This window comes from Lethenteron reissneri, chromosome 22 (assembly GCF_015708825.2).
Source record: "Lethenteron reissneri isolate LAM-NWPU_2019-01 chromosome 22, ASM1570882v1, whole genome shotgun sequence".
In the NCBI taxonomy this organism is placed as follows: Eukaryota; Metazoa; Chordata; class Hyperoartia; order Petromyzontiformes; family Petromyzontidae; genus Lethenteron; species Lethenteron reissneri.
Window position 1 is genome coordinate 7048324 of NC_083800.1, and position 17680 is coordinate 7066003.

The window sequence follows — 17680 nt, forward strand, 5'->3', positions numbered from 1 at the left end:
CATCTACACACACACACAGCGTGTTTGTTTGGAAACAAAATAAAATTGTGTCCTTTTCATCGATGTTAATTAGTTTTCGTTCGGCAAAAACAACTGTTTGCATGCAGTCATGTAACGTGGCATTGTGATGTCGCCGTGGCCGCTTGTTTTGTGATAATATTCTGCTCGCCAACTGCAGTCATAAATCACGACCACGTTTACTGGCACGAACAAAATGCTACATATTTCGGCAGGGCTTTACAGAAAGAGCAAATAGGCCATTGTCATCCCATCCATTACTGCTTATCCGAATCGCTACTAAGTCAAAGGGGAACAGGGTCACGTTTGTCATCTCCGACCCTATTTTTAGCAAAACATCCTGAGAATGCTATAACGATGACACAGCAATGACACTCATCATACAAAGTACAAATTGGGCAACTCCACCACCACGTGCAAGGAGCGGCCATTAGCGTGGTTGGCACAGGCCCTGGTGCAAGGTATGAAATGGGCAGCCCCCCCTTCCCCCCAAATAAAATACTTTCCCCCTCTATCCATAGTCCCGTGCCTGGACCCCTCCAACCTGTGGACCTCCAGCGCAGTTGCACCGCCTGCACACTCGATGGCTGAGCCACCCGAACGTTAAATAGCTTGACCCGCGCGTACGCGTTTACGGTTACAACTCGGATAAGTTCACGAGGCTGAAGCGAAACGGGAGCACGTGGAGTTTGAGCGGGGTGGGTGGGTGGGTCGGGCTAACGAACTGTGTTCACCAAAAAAACTTTTGGGAGATAATTACAAAAGCGACTGTATACGTGAGCGCATGATTGTGCTCGTGCGTGCGTGTGCGTGCACTCGAGCAAGCTTGCGTGCGCGTGGCTGCAAGGACACACAAACACACAAAGATAAAGACAAAGATCCCCCGTATAGCCTTAACAGACTGTAGGGGCAAGTGCTGTTAGCGAGCACCTATGAAGGCCGGAACGGTACACGAGGGGGTGGGTGGCCAGCATCACGCCCTACCGCCTTTGTCTCCCCAGTGGCGATGTTTACACACCGCACCAGGTACTCATTTAAGGCTGAGTCGACCTAGGGGAGGCCCAGGACCGGTTCAGATAATCGTCACTGGTGTTGGCCGTGAGCGGGAATCGAACCCGAGTCGCCAGGTTCATAGCGCAGCGCGCTAACCGCTACACTACCGCTCCGCACAAACACACACACGCGCTCGCACACACACGGGCGAACAAAACGTCTTCAAATATCTTGAAATCTTTATTAATTAATCAAAATTATGTATTTTCCTCTGCACGGCAAATGTAAACATCCACCTCCCCAGATCCATCACTTGATAAAATGTGTGTTTACAGACAATCTTCCTGGCACGTTACAAGGCGAAAACACGATCGTTGTTTTTATTTGCATCTCCGTAATTTAGTTTTTTGTCTTGAACGTGTGTGTTCGGTGCAGCCATTCGTTCGGTAATCCTCCTACGTCTGGATAGCTTCCCTTTGCCTGATTAGGATTAGGGTGGGGAACCAAGGGAGGGGGTGAGGGGGGTAGGGACAGTGAATAAGAGAGAGATGCAAAAAACACAAAGACATCAATGCAGACATTTTTTATCAAAAATATAAAAGAAAATTGTGCAAATAAGCTTTCTCGCGTAAATAACGAAATATATATTTTTTTGTTTTATTAAATTTAAGCATTGGCAATCACACAATCATAATCAAACCCACTTCGTACGTGCAACGCCTTTTTTTAAATCACTTGCATCAAAAGTTCACACAGACGGCATGGTAAGACGCAGGGTTGGAATTAAACCGATACAAAAAAGAGGAACACGTGGATTAAGAGAATGGACGCAGGAGGGTTAGAGACATCATTTTCACTGTCAAAAAAAAAATACGTGGGCTTTGGCAAGGCGTGACAGGTGGTCGCGAGAGGGGACATGAGCCGGTGATCGAGACTAACGACGGAGTGTCAGCCAAGGGAGGAACAACGAGCCCCAAAGAGGACATCCATCGTGGAGATTGAGCGATGAAACCGGCGAGTGGGCAGGTGCTAAGCGGATTGCGGTGCTGGCTAAACCACCTCTTCGTGTGCCGTACCACCCTTAATAGGTGCTCGCTAACCGTCTGGTGGAGGGGGGGGGGGCATATTTGCCTTTGTTATATCGCTGAACGGTGACAAATGGCAATTGCTTTCAACCAGCAGTGGGTAGATCACGGCTTACGATAACGATGATCATCATGACGCATAAAAAAAAGAATCGAGCTTTTAACCAAGCAACAGGTGTGACCCGGCCTCACTGGGTTTTATTGCTTTGTTAGGCTGGAGATGGGCACTTAGCGAGATTCGCCCTCAGGGCCTCAATAAATCAGGCTAATGGCCCCGTTAATGGCTTGCCCGCACCCAGCACACAGGCGCATACTTGCACGGGAGAAGAAGGGGGGAAAAAAACTTAGAAGAAATGGGGGAGAGAGAAAAAAAAAGCCGCAGAGAAGTGTAATTTTCTTCCTAAAACGTCACCGTACACGATGAGATAATTGGCAGGCCTCATTAAGGTCAGATTATTGCAAGGTAATAATGGTCGAGGTTATGGCTTTGAAGCGCACAATGCAGCCCTCTCCATGTTTCCAACGGGTTTCGATGAATCTGGTCCGTTCCGTTTTGTTTTTTGCAGATGTGGAATGCGAAAGTCTATCTGTAACAGTAGTGCCCCCCCCTCGCCCCCCGGAGCCTGGAGGCTTGAGTTACACAAATGCCATCTGGGAAGTCGGTTATCAAAATTGGTGCGGTAATTACGGTATTTATAATGTCAACGTGATGGCCTGGCTGAGACCTCCCTGGTTAACTTCCAGCAATGCTGACGACTACAAACAGCAACAGGTAAAGCTTATTTATTGTACACGTAACATGCGCAGTCATATTTTGGCAATCCACTGCTGGATGATGCCCCCCTCCCCCAACTTGCTGATAGTAGGGGGGGGGTTTGTTTGACCATACTTCCCCCGCGCTGGTCATTTGCGGGTTTGTGGAGACAGGGAGTGAAGAGACGTGAGAGCATAGAAGTACAGCTGAACGATGGATTTTTTTCTGACACGGCCCAGCACATAGCCCTGCAAGCCCTACGATAACCTTTTCGGGTGCGTCGTGGTCGCACATCAAAGCACTATCCAGGCTCAATATCTGCTTAGCTTCCGAGATCGAATGTGATCGATCGGGTGCATACCAGGTGATTTGGTCATAGGCAGGGCCGGATCAACCCATAGGCTTACGAGCCTTAGGCGCTCGTATTTTATAGACCCTGCTATCGTGACTCCATTCCACAATGAGCGATGGTCGCGTGGCCATCGGAACATTCTTTGTCTTTGAATTACGGTGACAGCATTCATGACGTGTGCCACAGCTAAAGCTAAGAAAAAAATTAAGTAACTGCATTTGTTTTTTTTTCTTCTTGGTTCTTTCTGTAAACTCACGTAGAAGGGAAATAATAAAATATTAAAAATAAAACATAATAAAATAATTCTCACGACGTGTCAAGGCGCTCTTCCCCCCCTCCAACCCAGCTTAAATATACGCTCCAAGCCTGGTGGTGTTCATTCAGACGCTGTCTTTCCGACAGACCTGTTCTTCACCCGAGGACGGCTGCTTGCGTTGTGGCCGAAACGTCGTGAGAATTGTATTTTATTATGTTGTTTTTTTATTATTTTATTATTTCCCTTCTACGTGACTTTACCGAAAGAACCAAGAAGATGAATCCCTGCAGTCACGAAAGCTTTAAATCGAAAAAATGCATTTGTTTTAAGAAAAGAGTGCGGTGAGTGATTTACGTTCCATGAATGTACCTTGAGTCGAATGCATTTGTCAATTTTCCATAGGAAAGTAAATGCATATCTTTGATGACTTCATCATTTTTGATTGCAATATTTACTACAAACATATGCCTTTGCTTCCTATTAGCCTTTGGGCACTCGTAACCTTATGTTCTCTCAGTGGTCACGTGGATTTTTCTCCGGGTCCTCCAGTTTTTCCTTCCACATTTAGAAACGTGCGTTTACCGTATTTGGCTGCTATAAATTTGCACACGATAAGCCACTTCATTGAGCTATCATTTGTGGCCAGGTCACTTCTTAAAAAGAGCTACGTAGCTCAATGGGCTTTACCTGGAAAAAAAAATTCTAGTTTAGTTACATTTTTAATCCGGCCCTGGTCATACGTAAGACTTAATCATTTGATTCAAATTCCTCTCTAATGGAGCTACTTTAATGGATAGCAACAGACGTTACGTGAGCATACTGAACTCTTTGTCACCACGCCTTGCCCTCTTAGCTGCTGCCGAGGCATTTCCCCAAAAAGTTTGGAGGCTCACAAAAGGTGGCTCTGTTGACCGCGGCGCTGGCAACGACGAGGAGCCACTCTCGTGCACATCGGAGCCCCGATTACGAGAGGCTTGAGCAGTATCGCGTTACACGATTGGCCGACGGAGCAGACACAATTGTTTATTAACTCCTCGAGCATTCGCCATTGGTTTTTTTTGTAATCCCCCCCCCAATTATTCGCCATTTATTAAGTGACCAACCTGTCAAATGTTACGCGCTGGCGAAGTGGTGGACTTACGGACGGAATGAAATGCAATTTACCACTTATCCCAACACATTGCATGTAAACCTTGGTGTAAATCCCCAAAGGCAAGCCTGTGATGGCTTTTACGGTTACAAACTGCAACAACAACAGCAACTATATTTACATTGCCAAGGAAGGACGCATCGCAAGATGCAATGATGGCCGATTGGACAAGACTGGTGGCAGACTGGCAAGCCAAAGTATGGAGGTGGACACCACCGTGGAGATGGAGCGGTGAGATCAGTGCAGACGCGAGACGGATGGTCGGGCCGGAATGTGAGTTCCCGGCCACAGCTAATATCGGTGGAAAGTGATATCTGAAGCAGTCCGGCCGGGCCCACCTCCTCCCCCTTGACAAACTCGCATGAACCAGCATAGTAAAGTCTGGCTAAACCCTGATGAAACGGCATCAGGAGCAATGCCGGATTATCCGAGTAGCAAAAGTAGCTACATATGTGGCTACGGGCCCCGCACTTTCAAGGGCCCCGCACTAAATGCTTTCACGCTATCAATTCCGGTTCATTGATTCTGCACTTGCTCAATTACTATAGTACTATACCGCCTTCAACTTTTATGAACGACTGGGTGTTTAAGGTTATCGATTTGTCGTATTATCTGGCTGTATATGAAATGAAAAAAATACAATTACTTTACTATGCAAGTTACAAATTTGTGTTTTAATGTTTTATTTTATTTAGGGCCCCTTTATAACATATGCTACAGGCCCCGCACTAGCTTCATCCGGCACTGATTATGAGGCCTCCATCCAGCAGTGGACTGACAAAAGGGTTGTATTTATTGCATTAATCAGCAGCATAGCAAGGCTGGCGCGGGGTCCCTTGCCCAATTCTATTTTCCCTCCATCTGGCCCCTCCTCTGGCCCATGCCCCCTGCACATGCCCCCCTCCCCCCAGTGCAGTTGCACCGCCTGTACACTTTACGGCTGCGCCACCGACGCGGACAACACAGCTGTGACAGCACCCAGCCAAATGCAACTCGTGAGGTGTCATACGATGCGCTGACCTGGCCAGGTGAAGCCCGATACGCCGAAGGCGAGAATAGGTCATAGGACGACCCCTGTCTTGTTCCAAGGAAAACAGGGTCGCCTTTTCACCTTCCACCGTCCTCTCCGCCTCCACCCCGACACCAGGGTGTTGCTGCTTAAACCTCCCTCTCAGCGTCGGGATTTCTTGCAACAGGGAGAGATACGTCATGATTTCTGGCGAACGCTTGTCAAGGGAACGCCCTTGCCGAGGCCACGGAGCGAGACAGCAAAATAAAGTTCGCGACGGCGGCGCTGTCGAAGGTTCTCGGCGACAAGAATCGTCGGTGAACGAGAGGCCCATTCGCATCGAATCCGTGTCCTCGTAAAATAACAGGCCACCACGGTGGCGAGATGGTAACTACCTCTCCTGGTATACAAGAGGTTGTGGGTTCGATCCCGACTCTGACGCCTGCTGCTGTTTATTTGGAGTTTGCATGTCTCCCTGTGGTAGCAAGGATTTTTCTCCGGGTCTTCCGGTTTTTCCCTCCACATTTAGAATCAACATCACGCGTCCAGAGCAGTGGTTCTTAACCAGGGGTGCACGCGCCCCCTGGGGATGCGAAATGCCCTTTCTGAGAAGAGGTGCGTGCCGGTTGCAGTAAAGGTTAAGAAACATGCGTTTAAGAGTATTTGGCTGCTATACATTTCCACATGATAAGCCACTTCGTTGGCCAGGTCGCTTCTGAAAAAGAGCCATACAGCTCAGTGGGCCTTTCCTGGTAAAATAAAAATAGTTTAGTTTCGGTCGCACATTGTACTTGCAATGTCGACGGTTTAATGTCCCGGCGGAACAGTAGTGAGGTGAAGTGTGGGCATTCCCACCTCTTCCAAGACATCTGGCCAGTCGTGGAAGAGTAGGCCAAATACCCTTTCGAGGGGCTCTCTAAATCTCTCTCTGTAGCGGAGGCCATTCTGCTAGCCAAGTACTTTCAGGGCTGCACCCTTGTCATTTTGAGCCACTTACTGCGCACGCATGTAAATTGCTCAGGAAGATCATTCGGAACAAAATAATGGGCATATTTGGGTTAACCACCCACACGATTACGCTGGGTTTAGGAAAGGTTCATCTACCTTTGGACACACATCAATACTATAAACCGTATTCTGGAAAGGATAGTGAATTAAAATGCGATTACGGCGAGTCTTTGTAGACATTGAAGAGGCGTTTGATGTGGTGGAAAGTCTTCCCTGACCTCACAAAGCAAATTAATAGCCTGAATACAAAATTAAAAAATAATTATTTAAGTAACGACGCAGCACATTGGAAGGGGAGTCGGACCTGCAGATGCTCCGTTGCCAAGTGTTTTTCACAGCGACATCATAACATGATATTATAATATATGATTGGAGAGGGAAAAAAAGTATACAAACATAAAGAAATAAAATGTTAACCATCTCAGGTTTGAGGATGATATAGTCATTATGAAAACAAGCAGGCCACAATCATATATATATAGCTCAGTGGTCCTTACCTGGTAAAATAAAAAAAACAAGTTTAGTTTAGTAAATGCTAAATACTACCTCACTAGCACCAGTATGACGCTGAAAATATACGTGCCCACTAATTTTCTTACCTTTCATTATCATCAAAATAAGAAAACCAGAAAGCTGCTTGCCTCACTAGGCTGACGAGTTCTATTCTCAAAACTTTTCGACAGCTCCTCCCGATGTATACTGATTGTTCTACCGTTTACAAGAAAAAAGTTGACGCTTGGATGTTTTCATCGTCGTATCAATTGTTGTCTAAAATTAGTCTGGACGCGCTGTCTTATTCGCTTCACTGCGTGCTGCAGAACTTGAGTGAAAATACGCGCGCCGTTTAATTTGCCACGATAATGATGCGGTGCGTTTTCATGCCGGAGCCCCCCCTCTCTCTTTTGCTGTTTACTTCTGCCGGGATCGACGCAGCTCTTCACACCTTCTCCGGCAGACGGAGGGTTTTGTCACCACATTCGCACCTCCTCTCAGGCAGCGGCCTAACGATTACATCCGTGCGGATTCTACGGCCCGCTTTTGCAACTGGCGTGCAAAATATGTAAAAGCAATAACAAAAAAAACAATACACCGGCCGAGGCAATAAACCACAAAACAAAGTAGTCACAACAATTCTAGATTTGAAGCTTTCGTGACTGCAAGGATTCATACTCTTAAGTTTTTTCGGTAAAGTCACGTAGGTAAAAATGAAATTAAAGTTAATAAAAATAAAATAATAATTTATTATTTTATTTGTATTAATTTTTATTTCATGTTTTATAAAAATAAAACAATAATTTATTATTTTATTTGTATTAATTTTCATTTTATTTTTTACCTACATGACTTTACCGAAAAAACTAAGAGTATATAGCCACAACAAGCCGCGTTTGCTGTCTAACTTGCGCCGATCGGCGGTCAAAAAACATTCCGGGAAGGAAATTAAAGGTGTATGAAAGCTCGCACTTGTTATTTTTTTTTTCTTCAATACACTCACCGGTTAACATCAACGCGCGCGCGTTCGATTATATCATTACCACTATATTTGGGGCTTCAAAATAAAACAAACGTTACATTGGTGCCGGCCTGTTTATAGACCTCGCGCTAAAACCGTGTTCATTGCTCTGCCGTCAAACTCAACAGCGCCGCTCACGCAGTCCGACCATTCGCGAACTCTGCTGCGGAAAAACCTTTCAGAAACAAAAAGGCAGTTAAGTGTTGGTGGCATATTTATGAATTGTTTAGCAATTGGAATAAAGCTGGTAGAGAAACGTACACCAGCTTGTTTTGCTTTTGAGAAGCTGAATCTGATCACGAATTGTGGCGTAGCAATGTGCTCGAGGGAGAAAGGTTTCAATCAGTGCATATAGCCAACCTATTAAATATGGATCAGAGCACATGGTACAACTCGACATGAGAGAGGGAACAAAGCGTATGAATGTTGAACATCTTTTGCACCGTACATAGCCAACCGTGCTAATAAAAAAAGGCTCGTAGAGATACATACCGTGGGCGCCATGGTGGTGAGATGTTAACTACCTCACCCGGTATACATGAGGTTGCAGGTTTGATCCCAACCCTGACGCCTGTATATTTGGACTTTCCATGTTCTCCCCGTCATTGCGTGGCTTTTTTTCTGGGTCCTCCGGTTTTTCCCTCCACATTTAGAAACATGCGTTTAGAGAATTTGACTGCGATACATTTCCACGTGATAAGCCACTTTGTTGAGCTATCATTTGAAAGAAAACTATATAACTCAGTGGGCCTTACCTGGTAGCATATATATTTTTTATAGTTTAAATACACCGAGAGGCATGAAGAGGAACATGTGGGCTAGTTTGTTGTCCTTCCCCCGCACCTCCGATTAGCACCGTTGGCGTTGTACGGTGTGAAAGAAGTTGAACATACATCCATATATATATCGGAGATGGTAAGTGGGCTTGAGCAAGACACACGACGCGGACACAGGTGTCTCCCGAGCGCCAATGTCTGCACACCCTGACCCAGGCACTTTTCATTTTATCACCCCAGTGGGGATGAAGATGACGGTGACGATGGCGGTGATTACAATGATGGTTTTTATTCATTCCAATGACGGTGGCAATGGTGAAAATGACAGGGAAATAACGACGGTGTTTGTTGTAAAAACGATTCTCATAATGGTGACGATTCGGGTTATTGTAATGATGATGACAGTGACGATGACAACGATAAGAATATCAAGGTTACCGTTCGCGCACGTGTGTGTGTACGCGTGATTATAATCTGCGGCCAGGATACGAGCCACGTTCTGCAGGGGGATGTTCCCGCTGTGCAGCCGGGCAGCCGTCTGCTGCATCAGGTGGCGCCACAGCTCTTCCCCGCCAGCCAATGGGGAGCCCTCCAGGGCACCTGCCAGCTCCGCCACCGTCATGTGACCCACCCCCTTCCCAGCATGCACCGCAAGCCTGGACTCCCACTGGGAGGCGCTCACACACAGACGGGCGACAGGTCGCACAGATTAAATCAACTTACATCGACCCAATTAAAGCAATCATCCGTCCCTTACAGCAGCTCATTAGTGATGACGGCTCCAAACAAATGTCTGCCTTTGTCCTCTTTCTTTAGCCGTATTACGGCTTCATTCAGTCTCAATCCTCTCTTTTCTAGGCGTTCTACCGCTGCATTTATCCACTTAGTTTGGTTTTGTCTCCCCCCTTATACTCTTCTTTCCCTTCCACTCATGTGTGCATCGCCAGGTCAGGGGGTCCTGTCTGGGCTCGTGACGCAGGATGCTGTTTGCACGCGGAAGCATCTGAAGCAACGCACGAGCACAATAAGACGTTTTGGAGGGAAGTGTTCATCTTAAAGCCCAAGAGCGAGCAGGCGTACTGCTCTGCAATGAAGTCAGATTTTAAACAATCATTGTCAAATTAACACAGGCTTTCGAGATCAACATCATCCACAATATAGGTGTTTTGGGTTAGGTCGCGTAAATGTGTCGTTAAACCCGCCACCACCCGACACAGCCAATTAGTAAGGTTTGTCAAGTAAACAACGTGACAATTCGTTACTAGTACAGCACACCGGTAGTGTGTTCGGGAGCAAAACCACAACATTTACAATCTGAGTACGACGTTTCGCCAGGAATAACCACAAGGATCATCATGAGGCGGACAGCCAGATTTGTGGAGAAATCCTATTTCGTTTCTTAAATAGAGGGATATTTGTGATGACGTCACTTGCGAGCCCTTCACATGCGAATGGGGGGGGGGATTAGTGAATGCATATGAATGACAATGGATATACATTGCTGGTTGGGTTATTCATATGGTAATCAGCGTGCATTATGCAATCATATTGTGCTCGCCAATTGCTCAAGTCTGAAGCCACTTTCTGCAATGAGTGAACACAGAATTGTCAAGGGGTTCCTGGATCGTCGATGCTGCAAGTATTTGGGTGCAAAGTCATCATGCACTTGGCAAGGAAGAGGGGAGCAGTGGTTAGCCTTGCTGAGTATCATAAAACGTCAGGAGGGAGAAAATAGAATGATATGTTTATTATATAATATATTCCTACACCTCCGATTCGCACGGTTGGCTACGTACGGTGCGAAAGAAGTTCAACATACGTTAATAATATATTGTTCTAAATATATCATCATGATTTGTATCGACAAATAATTGTATCTTCTGATGAAGCGAGCTACTCAACGCCGTGCTCAACTACAGGCTGTACGACCAGAAAATGCATCGCAGAGTCACGTAGGTAAAAAATGAAAAAAATAATAATACACTAATAGGGTTTTTCCCCTTTTTTCTGGCAACAAAAACTGACACCTTTTGCAAGGAATCATGCTTACATTAACCACAATATTTGCAGTCAAATGCAAACAAAAAACAATACTCTGATAATGTATGCATTGTCTTTGAAACACACCAGAGACAGCTTTCTTTAGAGCCTAGTCTCATATGGTGTTCGACCAGATGACGCCAAAAGGCGCCTTTTGGCGTCATCTGGTCGAACACCATATGAGAAAAAGCCAAAAGGCGCATTTTGGCGTCATCTGGTCGAACACCATATGAGACTAGGCTCTAAAGAAAGCTGTCCCTGGTGTGGACCAATCCGTTTCAAAGACAATGCATAAATTATCAGAGTATTGTTTTTTGTTTGCATTTGACTGCAAGTATTATGGTTAATGTAAGCATGATTCCTTGCAAAAGGTGTCAGTTTTTGTTGCCAGAAAAAAGGGGAAAAACCCTATTAGTATATTTTGATACTGGCAAAGGAGGTCCCATGATGAAATAAAAATAATAGTTACGGCACCGAACAGAAATGAGAAACACTGGCGGGTACAATCCAGCTGTGCGTAAAAGTGACCCGGCGACTCACAGGTGCTGGGATGTTTGTTGGTCGTGCGTACGGCGGGGTATTATATTCCTACACTCGAATTATAAGGTGTGGCGGAGAACGAATGGGAGGGGACGGTGGAATATTTATTTTGTCGCCGCACTTATTAAGCAGGTGAAAAACAAATTTTTAGGTCAAATAAACGTAAACGCGCGGTTTTGGATTTCATCGTTTTGTGGTGTTCATAAGAGAGAAGAGGATACGGAGAAAAGGGGGCGGCTTTGAAATGTAAGAGCCGCTGTACTGATTCTAACAAAACAAACACAAATTGGCCACGATAAATAACAAAGCAATCATACGGTGTTACACAACAATAGCGGCGGCGGAGGAGGGGGTGGCACCCTGCACATTTCAAACCGTATCGTCTTTAAGAGATCGCTTTCAAACCGCTGCCTGTTAACCGCAAAATACTCCGAGTGACGGCCACGCACACTCGACCGCCGTACGATTGCGGACAGCATCCTGACCAACGCCCCCTCGTCCGTGCGGCGTGGACGCGATATGCCATTTGGTGCGATGAATGGTGCAATCCCTGATTCGCTGGTTGAATCAACCCATTATTGCTTCCCGGTTGATACAATGACAACCACTATGTCGGGAAGTCAACAGTGGGCCGCCCTATGGATCCACTTGGCCCCGCCATAGCAATGCGGAATTTCACCACTGGCTCAGGGATGGTAAAAAAAAAAACTCAATGCTCATTTGAGTAATAAAATAATTATAATGCAATATAATTCACGTCAATCAGCTACTGGCTGAAGGCCACCCACACTGTGTCCGTGTCTGCTGTGGGATTCATTTCACCCATACTTCACCACGCTGGTCAGTTCAGGTTGGTGAAGCTGGATGGGGGGGGGGGGGGGGGCAGAGGGGGGTCCTCTACTGTTAGGTATCACTCGACGCTGATGTTATCCCTGGCCGGGAATTCGAATTCAGGTGGAAAGGTTGATTGCATCCATGCGCTAACCACCACGCCGCTGCTCGTGACGTGAGAAATGTCACGACTATTAATATGCAACAAGCGTGGTCATTCGCAGAAAGGAGCTCTGCGTGAAGCAGACAAACGTTTCAACCAAACATGCATCGTGAAGTTATAACAATTACTCTCCACGTTTGCAACTTTTGGATGACAATTCAATAAATGGGACCTCGGTTGCCAGTACCAAAATATGCTAATAAGTTTTTCCACTTTTTTCTGCCAACAAAACAGGTGTTAAGATGTTAAAACACCAAACTGAAACCTTTTACAAGAAAACTGAATGGTCCACACCAGAGACAGCTTTCTTTTAAGCCTCGTCTCGAACAGTGTTAGACCTTTTGGCTGTCTCTGGTGTGGACCAATCAGTTTCAAAGACAATGGATATATTATCAGAGTATGTTTCTAGATTTGAAGCTGATGACGGAGACTTGTGTTGCCTCCGAAACGTCGTAATTTTTATTTTATTTTATTAATTTAAATTTCATTTTTTACCTACGTGACTTTACCGAAAGAACTAAGAGTATATATCACAGTATGTGTTTTTGTTTGCATTCTGACCACAAGCATTGTGGTCAATGCAGACATTATTCCTTGTAAAAAGGTTTCAGTTTGGTGTTTCAACATCTTAACACCAGTTTTGTTGCCAGAAAAAGGGGAAAAACCTATTATCAACTTCAATAAATGTTTTGGAAATTCCCCACCACCACCACCACCGACCACGGTATACAAAACAACGTGCTCGTAATGAGATAAGACAAAGCATGACAATTAGAAATACGTTAGGCCGAAGATTACAACGTCTGCTTCTGTGGAGCTCGATATTTGTTCGTTCAGTCTATTAAATTGTTATCGTCTTGAGTTCTAAACAAACAAAAAAACTTATGCCATTATGTCAAATAATTTACGCGAGCATCCTGGACAAACGCAGCCGGCTCAACGACAGCGGAGTGTCGTTATACATTCTCAGACCAGGAACACATAGACCTTGGTCTTGTTACGTAAACATTTAAGAAAGGTAGCATTTCCAGCTGCTCCCCCTTGTTTTTTTTTCATCCGCCGACCTCCTGTGTGTTTAGTAAAGTGTCACGCGTGATTAATATTAAGCCTTCTGTCTTTACACCGTAACTAACACCCGCGTATTATTTTGTCCCTGGCGCGGTCGTTTATTGTTACGCTGTTTACACAATGTGTCCACAAGGCGCCAACTGATATCAAAAGCCAAGTGTCTTTTCGGCAGAGTCAATATCGAGAATAGTGTAATTACAAACAAAGGTTTGCCTGATTTTTAACACTTCATGACATACATACAAGGTTGTCTGTGGCCCCCGCCTGAACGATGCAAATTGTAAACAGTCATAAGCCATTTAGTTTCGCGCAGTAGACAAAGCTCGAAGCTCTCTCACTGCACGGTCCTTGATCCATTTGCCCAGAAGTGCCTTATGGGTACCCCATGGGGTGGCAAATACGAACTATTATTTTTCTATAACTTATCTTATTTTATCTTATCTAGTTTATCTTATTCTTGGGTCTTTCGGTAAAGTCACGAAGATACGCTTGCGAAACGCTTGTGTTGCGATCGAAACGTCGTAGTTTTCTGTTATTTTTTTTATTAATTTCTTTGAACCTATCTACGTGACTTTACCGAAAGACCCGAGAATATGAATTCCTGCAGTCACGAAAGCTTTAAGTCATGTTTTATCTTCATCACAATTGTCTATGATAGCAAGGCCCCCATAGTAGCTTTATAACAGAGAACGTTTATTAAATTGATCACGTGTTTGATAGAGAATGTTGTTTTTACTTGCTAAATAACGTGATATGAAATGTCCACGGATTATGAAAATAAACAGAAAGTTTAAAACTGACAGCATGAATTCTAGATTTGAAGCTTTCATGACTGCAAGTATTCATATTCTTATGTTTTTTCGGTAAAGTCACGTCGGTAAAAAAATAAAATTAATAAAAGTAAAATAAAAATAAAATAAAAATCACGACGTTTCGGAGGCAACACAAGCTTCCGTCTTCCACCTGAAGACGGAAGCTTGTGTTGCCTCCGAAACGTCCACCTGAAGACGGAAGCTTGTGTTGCCTCCGAAACGTCGTGATTTTTATTTTATTTTTATTTTACTCTTATTAATTTTAATTTTTTTACCTGCGTGACTTTACCGAAAAAAACCTAAGAATATGACAGCATGAAAACGTACTAAATGCCATCCCCAGAGTGGACAGTGCCAAGGGTGGACACTTACCACGGCGGATATTTGCCACCCCAGGTGTCACGAGCGCTGTGCGTAAAGAACCACATCTGCACCCGCGGTCTGCTCACCCATACGAGAGGGTTTCGCATTCATATCTCAATAGATAGAATTTCAAGTTTGGCCGGGAGTGATCTCTGGCTCGGAATTCAACTGAGACGATTGTGAGTGGGAAGCACTGCCGCCAGACCAGCCGTGCTACATTGCAGCGTTGACCTATTTCACCTCCAAATTCATGCTCACACGATGATCCGATGTGAACTTTCTCAACTGCTCGTGCTCGGCTTGACTGCTGAAGGACATTGCACTTTGGTCATCTGCCAATCAACGCAGCACCGTACAAGGTGCACAAACTGTAAGAAGCTGAACAAATTTGCATAATTTGTTTACTAGGTAAAGTACTCTAAATAACAATTACAACGTTCACAGCCCGTTGTCATTCCAATGCTGGATGAAGACCTTCCCAACGCAATATCAGTTATAGGGGTTCTTTGACCATACTTCACTATAGTGTGGTCCTGTAAAGGGGGGACCCTGGACCCATGCGTATGCCACTCGCCACTGATGTTAGCCGTGGCCATAAATCGAACTCGGGTCTCCGAGTTCGTAGTGCATTGCGGTAATCACTGCACCACCGCTGCACCTCCACAGTTGTAAATGACCCTTATGTCATCATCATCATCACCATCGTCATCAGCCATGATCTATCCACTGCTGGATTAAGGCCTTGGGACAGGGGACCCTAATGTATAATTCCCCTATTGAGATTGCCCTGGTGCCTGTTTGATTAGGCAGGAATGGATTCACACAACCAGATTTTTTATGGATTATCACGATTCTATTAAAAACAAATGGATACTTTTTAGTATTTTTTTTTTACATCTCACAGCGACAGTTGTATTCGGTGCATTAGTCGATACGTACACATCGCATATAACGTGCATACCAGTTCGAGGATCTCAGAAATAAACCATTCTCGTGCGGATGATTTCACGTGCGGCACATCTAAACAATTTATCCGCGGGAACCGACGTCCCGGTCGTAGTCGTATCGCCAAAGTCGATATCCGCGCATCGCATCGTGAAACACGATGTCGCAGCCAACCCCCGTGTCTGCAGAGGCGGTGTTGGTTTGGGTTTGCGAGCGCTACCTCCGCGAAGGCCGGATCCGCGTTCCCAATGACGCGCTGCAGCAGGAACTCCAGCACGAGCCGCTCGGTGAAGGAGTTTTCGCTGAACGCGGCAAATCCCATCGCCAGCTCGTCCAAATCCTCCTCCTGCGGGAGGCGGGAATAACGGCGGACGCACGCTCATGGAACGTTCATCCATCCAAACGCGCCCCACTCATTCTTTCATTCATCTCCGCATCGCGAACGTAGTACACTTGCGATGTACGGTCACGCGCGTACCGCTGCGTAACACGTACCCCCCCCCCTCCCCATAGCCAGAGATTCCACATCCTCCTCCAGCTGAGCGAGCATCGGCGCACGCGCTCGTAACGCCGTGTCCCCTCGCGTTCGTTAGAGCACGGCGAACGAAGGCGGCGCTCCACCGGTACTTGTTTGCGAGCGGTTTAAAGCGGCGTTGCAGTCGGCTTCACCGCTCGGGCAATTGTGGCCACGAGTGGCATGGCAACGAGCGTCCGTTGCGCGTGCGTAACTACCTGCTCGAATTGCGCAAAATAGCGCGCCGTCACTTAAACCATTTTGGCAATTTAACTACCAAACGGCCTTGGCCACGTGTTTGACCCGCACCTCTGCTGAGCACGGTTGGCTTAGTACGGCGGGAGAGAAGTTCAACGGTACATGCAAAAAATTTCGATTTAAAGCTTTCGTGACTGCAGGGATTCATCTTCTTGGTTCTTTCGGTAAAGTCCCCGACAAACCTGGTCTTCACCTGAGGACGGCTGCTTGCATTGTGGCCGAAACGTCGTGAGAATTATTTTTATTATTTTATTATTTCCCTTCTACGTGACTTTACCGAAAGAACCAAGAAGGTACATGCATACACATGTCGTTTTATTCTTTTGTGACAGATTTTTGGTTGTCGATTTTTGGATCTTAGGTTGTGGCTAAATATGAACGCTGCCGAGATGCTGGGCTTGCATGCGCGTTTCAGCCACCCATGCTTAACCCGGGTTCTCAGGCGCGGCGGATTGATGATGGTCGTACTAAATTAGTTTGTTCACTTAATCTGGTAAATCCTCAATTCTCAGAATGAACGCGTTTCAGTTTGGCTGCCACGTGGCAAACACCGGCATAGCATCGCACAACCCTTGGCGATTTGATGATTTCTTACAATTCAGGTGTTTTATGTTACATATATTTAAATGGTGGTGAATGTAGCAGCCTCTAGTAGTAGCAGGGGTCAAACGATCTGGTTACGTACAATGTACATAAGTAAAAAGTAATCCATTTGTCCTTTGCACGGTTCAATTCACGCGTCGTAAAGTGCAAAGATCGATTTAATTGATGTTTTTGCCTTCGTAAGTTGTGTGACTCAGTTCACTCTTGCAAATGAGACTTAGCCTGGTCTCTTCGAGTTCTCACCTGATTGAACAAATAAATTGAAGAATCGATGCAACGGCACACCCACATTCATCAGTGTGCGCTTACGCACGTAACAAAAAAAAACACTTAGTTCGCTCTGTTAATTCTCTCTACATTTGAATGACCGATTTACGGACCGACATTCGGGTCTCTAGATTTTAACTCCGCTGTTGAAAACAATGCTCGAGGCTGCGAACGCGCACCTCCTGCGTAAAGCCTCGCTACAGCGATAACGACGCAAATTAATATCGCGATAAAACAGCTGGCCGCAAGCATCATAGAGTGAATAGCAGCTGCATTGCTTCAAATACACCGCGTGAGAAACGCAAAATATAACTATGGCCGAGTGATATTGACAAAATGCGGAACGCCAATTTAGCATTGTA

General features: G+C 45.5%; 1 protein-coding gene across 2 annotated transcripts in view; it reads right to left on the minus strand.

Annotated features, from left to right (window-relative positions):
* Positions 1–1283: 1283 nt before the first annotated feature.
* The window catches only part of LOC133345579 (uncharacterized), a 98207-nt gene continuing 81810 nt past the window's right edge, over positions 1284–17680 (minus strand). For both annotated transcript variants that reach the window (XM_061556483.1, XM_061556484.1), the window contains 4 exons: positions 15897–16022; positions 9404–9581; positions 5629–5824; positions 1284–1491 (listed from right to left, as the gene is read on the minus strand). In XM_061556483.1, the coding sequence (XP_061412467.1) occupies positions 1467–1491; positions 5629–5824; positions 9404–9581; positions 15897–16022 (525 nt within the window). In that variant the 3' untranslated portion in view covers positions 1284–1466. The remainder of the gene's footprint in view (positions 1492–5628; positions 5825–9403; positions 9582–15896; positions 16023–17680) is intronic.